General features: G+C 47.1%; 1 protein-coding gene across 2 annotated transcripts in view; it reads right to left on the reverse strand.

Moving 5' to 3' along the window:
• Positions 1-569: 569 nt before the first annotated feature.
• The window catches only part of GALNT8 (polypeptide N-acetylgalactosaminyltransferase 8), a 51,771-nt gene continuing 36,199 nt past the window's right edge, over positions 570-16,141 (reverse strand). The window contains exon 11 of one of the 2 annotated variants that reach the window (XM_076007747.1): positions 570-934. In XM_076007747.1, coding sequence (XP_075863862.1) covers positions 920-934 — 15 coding nt within the window. In that variant the 3' untranslated portion in view covers positions 570-919. Of the gene's footprint in view, positions 935-9,570; positions 10,217-16,141 lie in introns of those variants that run through there. The other variant, XM_012783125.2, reaches the window with a different exon arrangement.

Here is a 16,141-nt window from a genome sequence, read left to right on the forward strand (position 1 = left end):
TAGGTCAAGGTGCTTCTCTTTGCACTGAGCAGCCGAAAACTGACCCCACCGTTACAGAGCAGTTCCAGCCCTCTGGGTTCCCTCCCACCACACCCGGAGAGAACAGAACTCTTGGTTTCTAACATGCCTCCATCTACCTTTTATCTCCCAGGATCCGCTGACCCCTCGCTGTGCTGACAGGCGGAGGCAGCTCTCTGCCCCGACAGCACCTGTGCGGGACAGGGCTCGCCCACGCCAAGTGCTCTGCAAAGTTCCCCTCTAAAGTCTGCACTAGAAACGTGTGTCTTTCAGCACGTGACTTCTCTTATATCCAAAAGCAAGACTCTAGTGAATCATGTTGGGTTCCTACAATAAATACTAAATTTTAAAAATCAGGCTATAACTGTATATAAAGCATAGGCACGATTTTAGAAAATACATAAATGTATTCAAGACACATAGGTACAAAGAAAAAAGATGGCAGGGAAAATAAAGAGAAATGTATCATTATTACCTCACAGTGGTAAGATTATGCATGGTTTTTACTTTTTGTTTATCTACTTTGTGTTTTTGTGTTTTGGGCGTCTCTACAATGGGCACGTGTTACCTGTACAGTGAGAAATAGGACATAGGCTCATCCACTCATCTGTTTCTCCGTGTGTCCCCCGGAGGGGAGGCGGTGGCCGCGGTGTTTACTCGTGGGCCCAGCACGGTTTCTCGCAGGGCTCCCGCCCTCTCCTCTGGGCCCTGTCATCCCACCCTGGCCCATGCGTCCAGGGCTTCCTCTGCTTCCAGTTCCACATCTCCGTCATCTCGTAGGCCCGTCCGCGGATCAGCCTCCGGCCTCGGAGCAGGCAGTCGCCATTCTCATCCACCCCCTCAAAGCTGCCCGCCCTTCCAGCCCACCCTTCATTCCCGGGGGTCCTGCTTCCTTTCTGCATCATTCAGCTTGATTCTGCCAAGAGTGAGATAAGAACAAATGACAATTAGGGCTGTAGGTGGGAAGGAGGGGGGAAGAAAAAGAGAAGAAACCCATAACATATAACAGCAGCGTGACTAAATTGGCGAGACTTGGTGTGTCTAGGCCACACATCAGCAGCTAGGAGGTCTCGACAGACAACAGAAAGGGAGGGTCCTTCCAATGGCCCTGCTCTTTCCTTTGGCCCTGGCAGTAGGAGGCAGGGGAACATCGCCTGGAAGAGCAGCCAGGCTGTCCCTTCCTCGAGGACACACACTCTCCAAAGGAAAACACCACATTGCAAGGTCCCCTCCAGACAGGAGCAAGAATACCCCGACTCAAGGCAACAGTAATTCCCCTTCCTGTCCCCAGAGCCACACCTGCGGACAGCGAGTTTACCTTGGCCTTGATACTCTCTGACTCATGGGTTTAATTAAACTTTCTGTGTGGCTCTCTGTCTTTTACTATACTTTTATTTTTAATTCCAAGCTGTGGTTTTAAAACTGACTTCCACACCCAGTCTAAAGGCCCATTTATAATCACAAATATCAGGGGCATGATGACAGAGTTAAAGGTATTACTTATTAAAATAACATTGTAAGAGAATCCTAATTCTCTATAAAGTTTTATTTTTTAAAACTCAGGATGTTTGTCTCTCTTCCTGTTGCTATTTCAGGAAAAGAACTGCCAAATGGAGTTTTTCCACATTTGACCCTAAAAGGGGCGTGGAGGGGGGGAAATTGGTCCCTGTTACATCATCCGTGCCAACAGTGGGCCCGGAGTGCGTGTTCACAGCCAGATTTTCAAATTCCAGCAACCAGGAGCCCGCAATGAAAAGACTCCTACAAATATCTCTCCCTGAGGCCTCTGGCCCAGAGGAGTGGGGAAATTTGATGGTCTGGAGCCAGAGGATCTGAGGCTGGGGTGGGGACAGACAAGATGCCGGCAAAGGGGGCAGCAGGGTGCACTTCCACGGCCCATTGGAGGTGAAGTCTCTTCATCCTTGGGTTTGCCTGTCAAGGGGAAGCTGGTTTTCAAAGCTGTCGCCTGTTTATTGTGCCATACGGCACTCAGGGAGCCACTGGCCAACTGGTCTATTTGCCTAGAGAGGCCCAGCCCGAGCCCAGCCACCGTCCACAGGCATCTTGGCTGCTCTCTTAAGAACCTCCCTTCCTTGCCTTTTGGATGAAAGTGGCCCTGGCTTGCTTTTATTTTTCCAAACTCCTCGGTGCACAAACAGGATGTTTGGAAAAGCCTGAGATGAGCAGGGGTCTGTGTGTCGGCCTTGGGTTCACGTGTCCGTGTGCGTTCGCTTCTGCTGGGCTCCCCCCACACACCACCCTGTCTCCCTTTTTAAGAGAACTTGGTTGCAGAGAGCTCAGAAGGCAGGGGTGAGGTAGGCGAGACGCCTCCTCACTTTTTAAGGGTGCTTCTTGCAGGGATCTTAAGGAACCCTCCCTGTTCCCAAAGGGCTCCAGGAAGAAAGGCAAGTCCCATAGGTAGGGATCTTACTCCTTTTACAAGCTCTTCTCAAGGGCCTAAGGGCTGGGGTAGGGCTCCAAGGAAGAACCCTCTATGGAAAACCTGTCTGTGATTAAAGGTCCACTGGGCAAAGCATTCAGGAGTAAAGACCTCCTGTGGCGCCCCTGACAGAATGGAAAGATGCACAGCCCACATTATGCCGTGGCTCAATGGGCAGCCAGTGCCGGCTCCGCGCGGCGGGTTCAGCCTAGGCACAAAGGCCCTCACGTCAGAGGCAGTTAGAGGTGAGGAGAACCTCAGGCCCTCCTGCAAGAGGGCAGTAAGGGCAGTGGCAGCCACAGACAGAGGCTCTTCCCCTGGCTCTACCACAGCCGTCCCTGCCCGGCCAGTCCCCACACTGGGCTACAGATGTTTTCACACTGATCCACTCCCTGCCATTGCCAGAGGTCCTTAAGGGCTCCCAGGACCCCTGGGCCTGCTGCAGCAGCTACTAGAGGCACTTGTGCCCCTCCCCACCAGCCCCTTCCCTCACCTGTAGGCCCTGCTGGCTGCTGATCCTGCCACAGCCCCACCTCCAGCCATGCCCATCCTGCAATGCCCTGTGGTCCCCAAACCAGCATTGCCATTGCCACCCTGTGGCCCCAAGCCAATGCTTTTCTGTCCCCTCGGTCCACCTCCATTGTCCCCTATGCCATGATGAGCAATGTGTTCCAGCCCAGGAGAGCGAGCCAGGCCTAGCTGGTGGCCAGTCCCCAGGGCAACCATCCTGCCTGGGACCAGAGTGCTGTCTCTCTCTTCTGCATGTGACCTGGCCTGTGGCTCCGGGTGGGCAAGAGAAGCCCACAGGAGATTGGCAGAGCCCCAGGTTTGGAAAGCAGAGCACCTGTGCCTCGATTGCACCCCGGAATCTGTACCCCCACCCAGCACCAGCCGTTGCGCCCACCCTGCCCCTCGTGCCAGCCCGCAGGGAAGGGGTTCTAGGAAGCAGGGAAGGGACCCCAGGATAGAGGCTAGGGTGGAGGCTTTTGGAAGGAAGGGTATGATGCTAGAGTTTGAGCTACTCTTGGGTTCCTTTTGTTCCCACTGTTACTGCAACTGCATTCTTAGATTTTCCCCTTTCCCCATGGGTCAGAGGAAACTGAGAGCAGTACATGTTGCTCCAGTCCGTCTTGGGCGAATGCCCTCTTTAACAGAACTCCCCAGCCCCAGAGAGAAGCTCTGGGAGATTAAAAAAATCACTGGAAACTAATTGTTGGAGATTGCTACTGTCATGAGAGCCCTGTGAGCACGGGAGGGGCCCTGCAGTCACTGGTGTGGGCCACTGTCCACCCAGCCTTGCCTCTGCCAGCCAAGCACAGCACGTGTGCACACAGCGTGAGAAGACCACTAAAGACTGCAGGGAAACTAATTTTTCCAAAAGCATTTAAAAACACTTGGTTTAAAAACATGGAAAAAGTACAACATTTTTATAGAAGATACCTGAAAGTTTCCTGTTTGATTGCTTGTTTAATGGAGAACCCAGAGCAGTAAGTTGAGGGAGACTGCCCGATAGGTTGAAGCAATGTTAGGAATTCCAACAGATTCCCAACAGATATTATTTTTGAGATGCAGGAATGAAAAAAATCAGAACTCTCAGGAATTCCCCAAATCATAAGTTATTCTTTAAGTATTTCTAAAATTAATTATTCTCTTTACTCATTATTAAGGATACCTAACAAGTTGTTTCATAAATAAGAAATATTAAGTTTAGTAATATTTACAAAAACTGTGGTCTGTAGCAAATATTCAAATTCTGGAAATGCCAGCAAACATTATTGAATATATTCAAATAATAGAACATTCATATATCCTAGTAAGGTTAGCAGCATTGGTCAGAAAAAGTCACAGTTGAAATTGCCAGTTTGGGAACATATTTTGCTTTCAAAACTTGTTATATATTGAAACACTATTCATAAGATTTGCATGAATATTTGCATAAAGCATAATATCATGCATAAAAGCTTACTAATATGTATCTTATTTGCAAAAATTACTCACCATTAGAGACAGATAGGTTATTGTTATACATAAAGACGACCAACTGATTAGATCATGACTGCTTTTTTTTATTCTTCTTCTTCATACCCCTTTCCTGGTTTCTGGAAATATCAACCTTAATCTTGGACTGGGTTGGTATTTCCTGCTTTTGCATTTCCTTTGACATCAATGGAATCCTTCAAACCAGTAACAGCTCTATGTCACTTGCAAAGCTTTAATTCTCACAGAAGAATTCACAAAGCTCTTTCCTGTTTTCCCAATTTTTCAACTGATTTTTCTTGGAATTTGGCATTGGGAAAAATGGGTATTTCTGAGCAATGCTGGGAAGGAATTCCCATATGGAAAACTGGTCAAGCTGTGCTCCAGGACCATGGGAAGGCCCATGAGCAGGCTCTCTGGGAGGGCAGTAGGGAGCTTGGTGAGGGGGATAGCTGGGACTTGGGGGCTGCAGCCAGCCTCCAGGACAAAGCCCCTGTGAGAGCAGGAGAGTATAAGCCCCTCTTCTTCAATGTAGCCTTGGCTAGAAAAATGTATCGAAAGCAGAACCAACAGCCTCATTGAGTAGTTTAAAAAGAACCTTTAAAGAGCAGAAAAAATGTTGACAAGTTACTTTGAAAGGACAAGTCCTGACCTAGCCATTATGACTTGTTAGAGAGAGACGGAAAATATTAGAGGATATGGACATATCTGTTTTCATTCAGTGAAGTTAAAACTATACCTATTTCTTATTTTGTCATAAAGTTTCTGCCTAGGTTTCTATCATAGGACTTTCTGGTAATATTGAGAGACTTGGTTTTTATAGTTCCAAGGATGGTAGACTTATGATATTGATACAAGCTTGTTACTGGAAACTAAATCTGTTAAAATGTTTGTGGGAGAAAACTGTGTTTGTTAAAATTACCACTTAACAAGTTAAAGTCATGAACAGCTGATCTTACCCACCACTCCTGGTGAAAACTAGCTCTCCGTGACATTACAAACATAACTCTATCTCACTTAATCTCTCTAAAAGGAGTTTACAAATTTCCTTAAATTTAGGAAATTAGCTAAAACTACGTTTCCTATTGTAAAAATGTATTTCAAGTAAAATAAAAGAACTCTGCAAGAGACTGCCTTTGCAAGGCTGGAACCTTGGTGTATTAACAGCGCAGCCCTGAGCCCTGTACCGCTTGGTCTCCCGCAGATGGGGGAGTCGCTCCCCTGAGGAGAGAGCTGGGCTGCTCCAGCCTGGTGTGGATGACACGCAGGGCCTGGAGAAGAGGGACAAGCAGGCACATGATGGCAGTGGCCCCTGAGTCTCCAGGCCCTGTTCCCTTTGAAAAAGTGCCAGAATCCTAGGAGAGTGGAGGCTGCACTAAAGAGGCGGACAGAGACAAGCTGCATCCCTGGGATTTCTGTTTGAAGTTGTGGGGAGGGGAGAGGGAGAAACAGCCACTTTATAATTTTAGTTTGGGATAGGTGGAATGAAAAGAGGAAACAAGCCGGCCACGTCAGGGCCAACAACAGAGGAGCATTTTCTAAGGGAGAAGTGCAGTTCCCTAGCACTGCTGCAGGCGTGGCTTAACCCCGTGAGAGGACAAACCAGCTGCAGCCATCAGGAAACCCAGAGGTGACACATGATGGGGAAAAGTGGCCATTGCCACACATCCCAGGGATTTCACTCTGAGGCAGAGAGAAGAGGAATGGGTGGATCACAGTTCCAAAGATTCAACTCCTGGGAACAAACAATTACTTCTCTCTTGGGTTTGGGGGACCTTCATACTCCAAGGTCATCAACTCGCTAATATCTGTCATATTTGCTATTGCTTACAAGGTAATATTAACTTACAGTAGAGCTCCAACATTCGCAAAATCAGAGAAAGGCGTCGGTGAATAATTAACTCGGTTGCCAATGGTACAGTTTCTTGAGTGGACTAAAGACAGTCACTGGGACGACCTCCACATGTCCTGACCAGTGAAGGCTAGAAGCAGACAGTGACCAGAGGAGCAGAATTCCTTGTAATGGGCAGGTGGTTTTAGGGCCAAGGAAGCAAATCAACACCCTCCTTGTCAAAACTAACAGGCTGCCCTGCAGAACAGCGCTGCTGGAGGAAGTGTAGAACCTCTGGGCGGAGGGAGGAGCCCAAGGAGCTTTATGTCATCCTTCCTGTAAGTGTGAGACAATTACAGATTGCCCTTAAAGAATAAAGCACAGCAAATTTGGATTAAGCTGCTATCGCTTAATCCAAATTATAGTGGCAGTTTATTAAGAAGAGCTCTATATGTAGATAGGCACTTTTTGTTTTTGTTTTGTATCTTTTTATTTGAAACAATTCTGGACTTACAGAAAAGTTGCAAACATAGTACAAAGAATTCTTACACATCCTTTACCATTGATCCAGATTCACACACCCTGCTCCATCTGTCTGTCTGTCCATCTATCTAAAAATCTCAGAGATAATGTTCCTTCCCCTACTCCATCCAATAGCTATTTTGTATACATCTTCTTCCAATGCCAGAGTACAATGGTCAAAATCAGGAAGATGACATCAATACAGCACTATTATCTAGTCAACAAAACCTACGCAAATTCCATCCATTGTCTACTGCTGTCCTTTATGAACAAAGGGGAAAAATCCTCTTGGGTCCAGGATCACACAGTACAAATAGTCATCCTGTCTCTTCAGTCTCCTTCAATCTGGAACAATTCCTCAGTCCTTCTTTGTCTTTCACGACTTGACAGTTTTTGAAGCATACAGACTGTTGCCTTTGAAGAATGCCCCTCAGTCTGGGTTGAAGGTTTCCTCAAGATCATGCAGGTTCAGTTTCTGCACATTTGGCAGGAAAACCACAGAAGTTGGTGTGTTCTTCTCAGTGCATCCTGTCAGGAGGCATGCCTCGTCCATTTGCACAACTGGTGATGTTAACATTGATCGCTCAGTTACAATGATCCTTATTTATATTATTGCTCAATTGTCCCACATTTGGCCAGTAGAAGCCCCTTCAACCTGGCTGTTGTGGGTTTTTTTCCTTGTATTTCATCATATTATGGGGGTACAAATATTGTTAGGGTTACATATATTGCCCCTGCTACCCCTCCCCCCCATATGCCAGAGCTTCAAGCCTGTTGCCGTTTTTGACATGTCCCCATCAATCTTTGAGCCTTTACTTATTAACATAGGAATATGTCCTAGCCCCAGCCCTAAAATCAGTATTTCACCAAAGAGCCCTAATTCCTTTTACTAAACTGGAAGATATTTAGAAAGAAGATCTAGATGTTGAACGCTAGGTATGCTCAGTGTGTGTGTGTGCACACGAATGAATGTGTGTGTACTGGTTTAAAATATAGAAATATGGCTAAATTCACTTATTTTTGTTTATGTTCCATTTTGGGTTTCAATCTTTATTGATTTTATGTATATTCTAAGCACAGAACATGGCTCTAAAAGTCAAAACTATAGGAAAAAATGTACATTTAGAGAAGTGTCACTCCCTGCATATCCCTCTACCTTTCCCTGTCTTCAATCTCTTCTGCCCTATTCCCAACCACCACTGCCCAATGGAACCAATATCATTAGTTTCTGGTTTATCCTTCTTATGCTTCATTTTGCAGAAATGAACAGACACATATATATTTTTCCCTCATTTCTTACATACTATAGATGCTATTTTCCTTTTTCCACTTAGAATATACTGGAAATCGCCCCATATCAGTGCAGAGGGATGGTCCTGGTTATTTTTTATAGCCGAGTAATACTCCATTGTGTGAACGTATTTCAACTATCCTCTGATGTTTGGCCATATAGTTTTTTTCCTCCAACATTTTTCATTTATAATCAATATTACAAAGAATTACTTTGTATATAAATATTCTGTTGTTTTTAGAGATAAATCCCTAGAGGTGGAATTACTGGCACAAATAGAAAATGCACATACGGTATCTTTAGATACTGCTAAACATCCCTCCAAGGGGATGCACCAGTTTGCATCTCTGCCATCAGTGTATGAGGCTGCCTGTTCCCACAGCCCTGCCCGCAGAATGTGCCATCCTACTGTGTAATTCTCCCCAATTCAAGTGAAAAGTTATCTCAGTAAAGTTTTAATTTGCGTTTCTCTAACTATGAGTGAGGTTAAACATCTTTTCATATGTTTAAGGATATTGTGTCTTTTGTCCATTTTTCTACTGGTTATATACTTTTTTAAAACTTTGCTAAGAATTGCATTTCCCTTCAATTTTCCAGGCAGAAGCTAGGAGTTATATATTTGCTTAACATTTATCCTGTTCCTTTATTTTTTCATAACAAAACCTTATCTGCAGTCATGTTTTCATTTTTGATATGGATGTGTTCATTGTGAAATTTTTATCAAGCTATGTGTACATTTATGACTTTCCTACTTTCAAAAGCTTTTTTAAAATTTAATTATGTGTTAAATTATCGGTCTTGCCTGCCTGATGCCTCAGGAAACCTAATGATTCCCAGAATCATTCCCAAGTAGCCCTGACATAGGAATAACAAGAAAAAGTGGCCCTCTGAGGAAGGGGCCATGGAAGCACATTCTTAAGGGGTGAGCACAGCAGGACACACACACAGGGCCAGTCGTCTTACCTCCTGTCCCGCCACGGCACCCACTGCCACCAGCCTCCAAGACCTTGCCAAAAATTGGCAGCCCGAGAGGCATCTTCCCAACTCACCAACAGTGGGAAGGATTTATCCAGTGGATAGCTGCAAGGACCCCAGTTTTAAATTCTTGCTGCAACCTCCTCTTTGTGCCCCAGTGCGTGATGCCCCTCTGTTTCAAGTCTCACTTTCGCCGTGGTTTGCAGAGTAGTGGGAGGACACAGGCCATCAAGTCATTAAGTGCTATGGCCTAGGTAGAGAGGGACCGCGATGGCCCAGGGCTCTCCTCCCATTCCTGATGCGCTGTGCCTTGAAGAGTGGCATTCCTTGAGAGGCTTCTTCCCTCTCCCCAGCCTCGGGGATCTCTTTGGCGTGGGAGAGGCTGGAAATCCAAATAAAACTGCTGCGGGGGTGAACACAGGAATTTTCTTTCAGGTAACTTGTCTATTTGTGGCATCTTTCAGGACAGTGCAGAAAGGAGGAAGAGTCTGAGCCACCCGAAGAGTTGTCACGCTGCCGGCCTGGGGACACACAGCCCCTCACGTGAAACGGCCCCTGGCAGGCCAGGGAGTCCCTGAGCAGACGAGCGGGGGAGGACGCTGGGGCAGATGGCGACAGTAGCTGTGGGGAAGGAAGGCTAAACAGTGTGGGCAGAAATCAAAGACAAACTTTCGTCCTCCTCATTCCCTCCCCACGTAGCAGACAGGCCGGTTACTGCAAGGAGGCTCCAGCACGGCACTCGGCAGGTATCACGACCCGGGAAGCTGGGGACAAGCCATCAGAGTCTCCTCCCCTTTCCCCCACAGACACACCCCGACACACGCACAGGCCTTTCCTCCCCACGTCCTGTGAACCACACGCCCGAGTTGCTGCACACCACACACACACACACACACACACACACACACACCACGCTTTGTTTCTCCCACCCTGTCCCGCTCTGAGCAGTGTTGGGGGTAGGAGCCGCTCCAGCGGCAAGAACTGGTGGCCACACTCGGGCTGTCTGGGCTCACTGGCTGTCGGCGCGTCCCCAGTTTCCCACGGCGTGCTGTATGTGCCAGGCCTGCGCGGTGCAGGCCTGCAGCACGGGCGAGCAGCCGCCGGAAGGGCTCTTCTCCACCTCCAGACACCGCCTGGTGCCCCTGTTGATGACAGCTTTTCCCTGGACGGAGGAGAGACGGAGTGGAGGTGTTGAAATGCCCTACGGCGCCTGGCTCCCACCCCTGCTCTCCCGCTGTGCTTTCCCTTGTGCCTGAGGGTCCCTCGGCCCTCTGCGAGTCTCCCGAGTACCACGAGTAGGATTAGGCCGCCAGCGCTTCCCCAGCCATCGCCGGGAGGCTGCGTGGCGTCCTCAGCCTCTCCAGAGACGAGCGTCAGGCCGTGCTGGCCCGCGAGGAGAGCTGCGGCCCGCCAGCCTCCTGCCCACGCCCTCACCTGAGCCTGTGAACCCGCCAGGTCCCCCTCACCGTGAGTTCCTCTCCCTCCTCTGCCAGACCGTGCCGCGGGCCTGAAGCAGAGCGACACGCCACATCTGCCTGTTCTCTCCCCGCTGGGGCAGCTGCCTGCCTCTCCTGTCCCGGGGCTGCCCGAGCCTCCTGTCTGGGAACACTTGGCGCTTGGTGCTGGAGAGTCGGGGTGAGTCCCTGTCACCACAGACAAACTGCGTGGCCTCCGTCAACGTTCCTAACCTCACCAGGTCTCAATTTCCTCATCTATGAAACGGGTTTAGGGTTAATATTAAGGTTAAAGGGGGATCAAAATTGATCATATTGTACCTGACACATGAAAGGGGTGCAATAAATCTAAGTTCATCTCTGCCACTGCACATTCTGAGGGGGCACGGGAGGAAGGGTCACCCTTTTCCTCGCTCCCATGCGCTCTTCCCAGCCCCGCAGGTACCTTCCCTCCTTAACTCCACGTCTCAACAGCTGACCTTCTGCCACCTGTCCAAACTGCCACCTCCCTGGCTGCCCTCCCCACAGCCCGCCCCACCGCTGTGCAGGAACCACTCACATGATCCACATCAGTGCCAGGGTCGGGCTGTGTCCCCTTCACCCACCAACCTCGGCTCTCACTCTCCGGGCACGGCATCCATCCTGACTTCTGGTGAGAAGCCCTGATCTCACGGTTCCCCTCGGACAGACTGGCGCCAGGGAGGGCTGCAGCCCTGACACCTCCAAGTCCCGCTCCCCCTCACCAGCGCCTCCCTGCCTCTCATCTCTTCCAGTCACAAATTGCCCCAACAAGCCCTGCTCCCCTAAATGTACCTGTCCCCCACCCCCACCACCGCTGCTTTCTCCGGCACCCAGACAGCATCAGTCACTCAGGGCGACTCTCCAGACTCTGGAATTTCGCCACCACCACCTTAGCTCCTTCCTCTGGGTCCCGGCTTCCAGCCCACCGAGCACCCCTGGGCAGCGCCCTGCCCGGCGGGCCTGGCTCCCGGACCCACTGCAGCAGCCTGGCCTCAGGGCCTGGCTCACTCCTCAGGGTTGCACTTCCAGGCTTTCTCAGCACACATTGTCCCTCGGTCCCCACCCCTTGATGCTCATTTTATCTCGATGTCAAGAGGACCACACTTCCTGCCAATCTGTTAGTGTCCTCAGGGCACTGCCTCAAGAACGGTCTCCAAGGAGCTGCCCCTTCCCCGTCTCACCGGCCAGCAGCCCCTCTGTGCTCCATCCTGGCCATCTGGGTGGCAGGGCAACACTCTTCCTGTCTAATAGCCTTCTTTTCTCTCTCCCTTGGAAGATTCCTTTTCCCCTGCCTTTAGATATATCCAATGTCGCAATGTTAGTGGGAAGAAAAACCCAACCCAGACCTTACTGCATCGCCCTTTTCAACCAGGATTCAGTGCTTTCCTCTCTTTCAGGGTCAAATTCCCAAGCAGCAAGGCAGTGACTCACAGAGGCTGCTGTTCCGTGCTTGAGTCCTGGACGTTGACTCTTCTGTGTGACCTTGGCAAGTTATTCGACTTCTCAGCACTCAGTCACTTCACAGGTGAGGTAGAGCCAATGAGAATACTTCTCTCGTAAGACCAAGTCTTACAGGGACTAAGCTAGAGAACGTTTACCCCAACGCCCACTACGTAATATATGCTCAGTAACTTTGGTTATTATAATTTACTGCGACCTTTTACACAGTGCGACCTATTTTCTATTTTCTCTCAACTTCCATGTGATGTGGGCTTTGACAGTATTTCTCACACCCCCTAGTTTATTTCCCACCGTGTTCACCTGGATCTTACACGTGTTTGCTTTTGTTTTTATTTTGGGGTGTTGCCTGTCGGAATTTTTAAAGGCTTTTTGTTTTTGTTTCTTTTTCACTTTTAGAGAAGGATATGCTTATTTTTTTTAAGTTGGAAAATATATTTTAAAAAATTAAAAGCACTCATAATGGGATAACATAGTATATATGGTTTTTATATCTTGCTTCTTTATATAAATTCAACATTATATACATGCATATTTTCCCATTTTAATCTTTTGAAATACATTTTTTCATAATGTCATTTGAATGGCTCTATAATATTCAGTTCAAAGGATGAGCAACATCTCCTTTACTGTTGGATATCTAATGTTTCCCAATGTTTTGCTGTGATAAATATTAAGATATTCTCTACATTAATCTTGGCTTACATTCTACACTATTCCTTAAGCTAAGATATTGTCCCAAAAGAGAATTAGTGCCTTGAAGAGGGTCATATTTAATTTGGAGTTCTATTAGTGTCAGGCTTTTCCTGCATATGAGCAAGTTACTTCTCAAACTGTGCCAGTTTCTGTGCTCCCCAGCAAAATGCCTGAGCACCTCTTCCTGCCTCTTCCTTTGAACCTGAGAAGGCTGACCACACCTGTTCTCCTGCTTACTGCTTCTTCCCTAGAGCCTTTGTTTTGTGAGCTATCACTCCACCTGGAAGATGCATGACTGTCCCCAAATTCCCATTCATGTTCGTGGCCTCACTACTCTCAACGCTGCACTCCTCATTTCAAAGTCCACATATCTCAAAACGCCTTCTCTCTGAATGGGATTCCCTCTGGGTGATGGCACTGGCTCTCTTGTGGTCCCAAGAGGTCACGACCTCCCATGGTTCACTCAAAACACAGAATCACAGGATTGTAAGAAAACAAAGGGATTATCTAGTCCCATCTCCCTCTCAGTTCCAAAAAATATCTTTCATAATTTTTTAGTAGAAGGACTTTGTAAGCTATGTCTACAAAGCAGACAGAGCCCAAGAGGGGCCCATGTTTGATCAAATAGCATGTTCATATCCGAAAGAATTTTGGTCCTAAGAGATAAGATGGATAGAAAGGGTTAGGCAGAATGAATTAACTCATGACTAACTTAAAATCAGGTAATACACCAGGAACTACATGATGACCTCCCTTTTTAACCTTAAGAGTTCTTGACATACTGGCCACAGAAGGGATTCAGCCTGGACATCAGAGTGGCAGGGGGGATTTCCTTGGATGTCCTGCAGTCCAGATCTCACACCCAGCCAAAATCTCTGTTCCAACAGCAGCCTGTCAGCTGAGAAGGCAATCTTCCAAAATTCTGCTGGCAAGGCAACCTTCAAAATGACTGGAATGCATAACTATTGCTTTAGACTAAGTAGCATCTTTAATTCCCAGGAGGTTTCAGATAACGTATAGATATTAAAGGAATTGAACACACAGTATTTGCTAAAAATTCTATGTATATTTACTATTTTTAAGTACTTGCTGTGTTTAAGAAAAATCAGCATCTTATAGGTTAACCTTGTGATATCAATTTTAAAATGTATAATTGAATAATTAAATTTGTGGCATTATGTGGAAATTTTACTGGCTTTGTAAATAAACACTTTAAAACATTAAGAGAACTTAGGAAATACTAAATTTAAAGTCAGACAATTGAAATTCTTAATAAAGAATATTTAATGTATTAAATTTATAATTACAGTCCATAATGTTTAAGGGAATTTAACTTATTAAATTATAAAAATCCCCTCTAAAAGTGATTGTTAAAACTTGCTAGGCTTAGAGATAAAATAATCAGATTTGTATATAACTGGAATAAAGTTAATATTAATTTTTTAAAACAAAGTAAACTTGTAGTAGTATTTTCTTCACATGAAAGATACCATTAAGGACATCAAAAACTCACATTTAGTATATCGGGCCCACCAGATGCCCAAACGCTCTCTGCCTGGTGACTCCTGTTGACAGAGAACTCACTACCATGCTGTGCAGCCCATTCTGCAGGCTCAGTTCTGCCCTCCTGGGACACTATCTCTAGTTCACCTCTCTAAGCTAATACCTCTGGGTCTGCCAATCTTCCTTTGTTCTGCAACCATTTGTTGCATGTTCCAGGTGTAGTGCTAGAGAAAACAACACGCAAAACCCAGGCCCTGCCCTGCAGCCTAGTGGTGAGCAGGCAACTGCAAGAGTTGCTGAGAAAGGGCTTCAAGTGGGACCCTGAGGGCACCTGGGAGAACCACCCATCCTACTCCTGTGGGGTCACAGAAGGCTTCCTGAAGGAGACAATGTCTAACGCCAGAGGAAGGGGAATAGCACCTGCCTGCAAAAGCGCCTCAGGCAAGCGGGGATGGCCTTTCATAGAATTACACGTAGCTCACACAACTGGAGCTTAAAGCAAAAAGACAGGGACTAGAAAGACATGACCCTCCTCCTTCTTCTATTCGATACTGTCTAGTTCTGGGAGGCTTAATCTAGGATGCAAGAACCTTCTGAAATTATAAGCAAAAATTTGCACCTAGGTGCATATGTATGTTTTCTTGGAGAGAGAGTCCACAGCTAGCAGCAAATTCTCAAAGGGGTCATTACCTTTAAAAAGTTAGGAATCATTGAGCTAGAATGTCCATGTCTCTTAAAATGTGGCACCTGAACCTAACACAGTACCAATGTGTTCAGGGCCATGGTCACAGGGCAGTACCACCCTCCCTCCCTCAGGACATCCCAGGCCTACATAGCCTAAGAACACACAAGCTTTTGGAGTAAATTCACATGTGGACTGTGGTCAGCCAAGTCCCTCGTGTCATTATCACGTACATTCTGCCCGATTCCCTCTGCCCTTTTCTTGGTCATATCTTGTTAAAGTTAAAGGCAGGGCTTTTACATTAGTCCCTGCCAAATGTCATCCCAGTGCTCCACTCTCTAGTGATCATTAACAGCAAAGCGAATCACAGTGGCTAACGTGTTGAAGACTCCCATTGCCAGGCACCACGCTGATGCTAGCACACTCTACCTCATCCCACACCCCAACAGGCCCATAAGGGAGACACTATCTCCATTTTCTAGATGAGGAAACTGAGCTTTAGAGAGAGCAAGGAGCTTGCGAAAGGTGACTAAAGCTAGGATCTGAGAATGTAAAGGAAAAATAAAAATCCCAGGGCCCCCCAAAATTCATGATGCCAAAGGGAGAACTGAGCCACACAAGCACTGCCTTCCTCTCCTCAGTGAGGCACACGGGCCGTCTTTTAAGAAGTAAACGGGCTTAGAAAATGACTAAACAGGGTTCTTTGGTAGACAGGTTGTGGGAGGGAGAAAGGAATCCCATTACCCTGGAAAGCTGGTCTTGTTATGCGAATTCACCTCAAAATAACAGTCCAGAGGGAAATATTTTCATTAAGGCCTTTCAGGGTGTCAGACTCAGCATCCTGTCCCAGACCAGATAGGCAGGCCCTGGCTGCATTTAGCAGAGATTCTCTGCAGGTCTCTCCCCGAGACCCCACCTAGACCACAGTGCCAACATGCCATACAGCACATTCCTGTTTGCCCACAGCCATCTCAAAATATGTCAAAGAAATGTTTTGGGGGGTAAAATATTTCTTATTTCCTTCAGCCCTAAAAAATCCCCTTCAAGATATACAATCCCCATAAAATGAGTGTATGTCAATTATAACCTTAACACTATAGCCTAAATATCTCTTAATATTGATTACAAGTATATCTCCACAGATGCAAACCAAGGAAGGGATATGACCACTCATTTATCCACCCTGGGGAGATCCCAACATTGACTACCTCCTCTACCCCCTTTTGTGAATGTTCATCTTATCTCATGTGGACTCACTGAGCACTACATAGAA

This window comes from Microcebus murinus, chromosome 10 (genome assembly GCF_040939455.1).
Source record: "Microcebus murinus isolate Inina chromosome 10, M.murinus_Inina_mat1.0, whole genome shotgun sequence".
In the NCBI taxonomy this organism is placed as follows: domain Eukaryota; kingdom Metazoa; phylum Chordata; class Mammalia; order Primates; family Cheirogaleidae; genus Microcebus; species Microcebus murinus.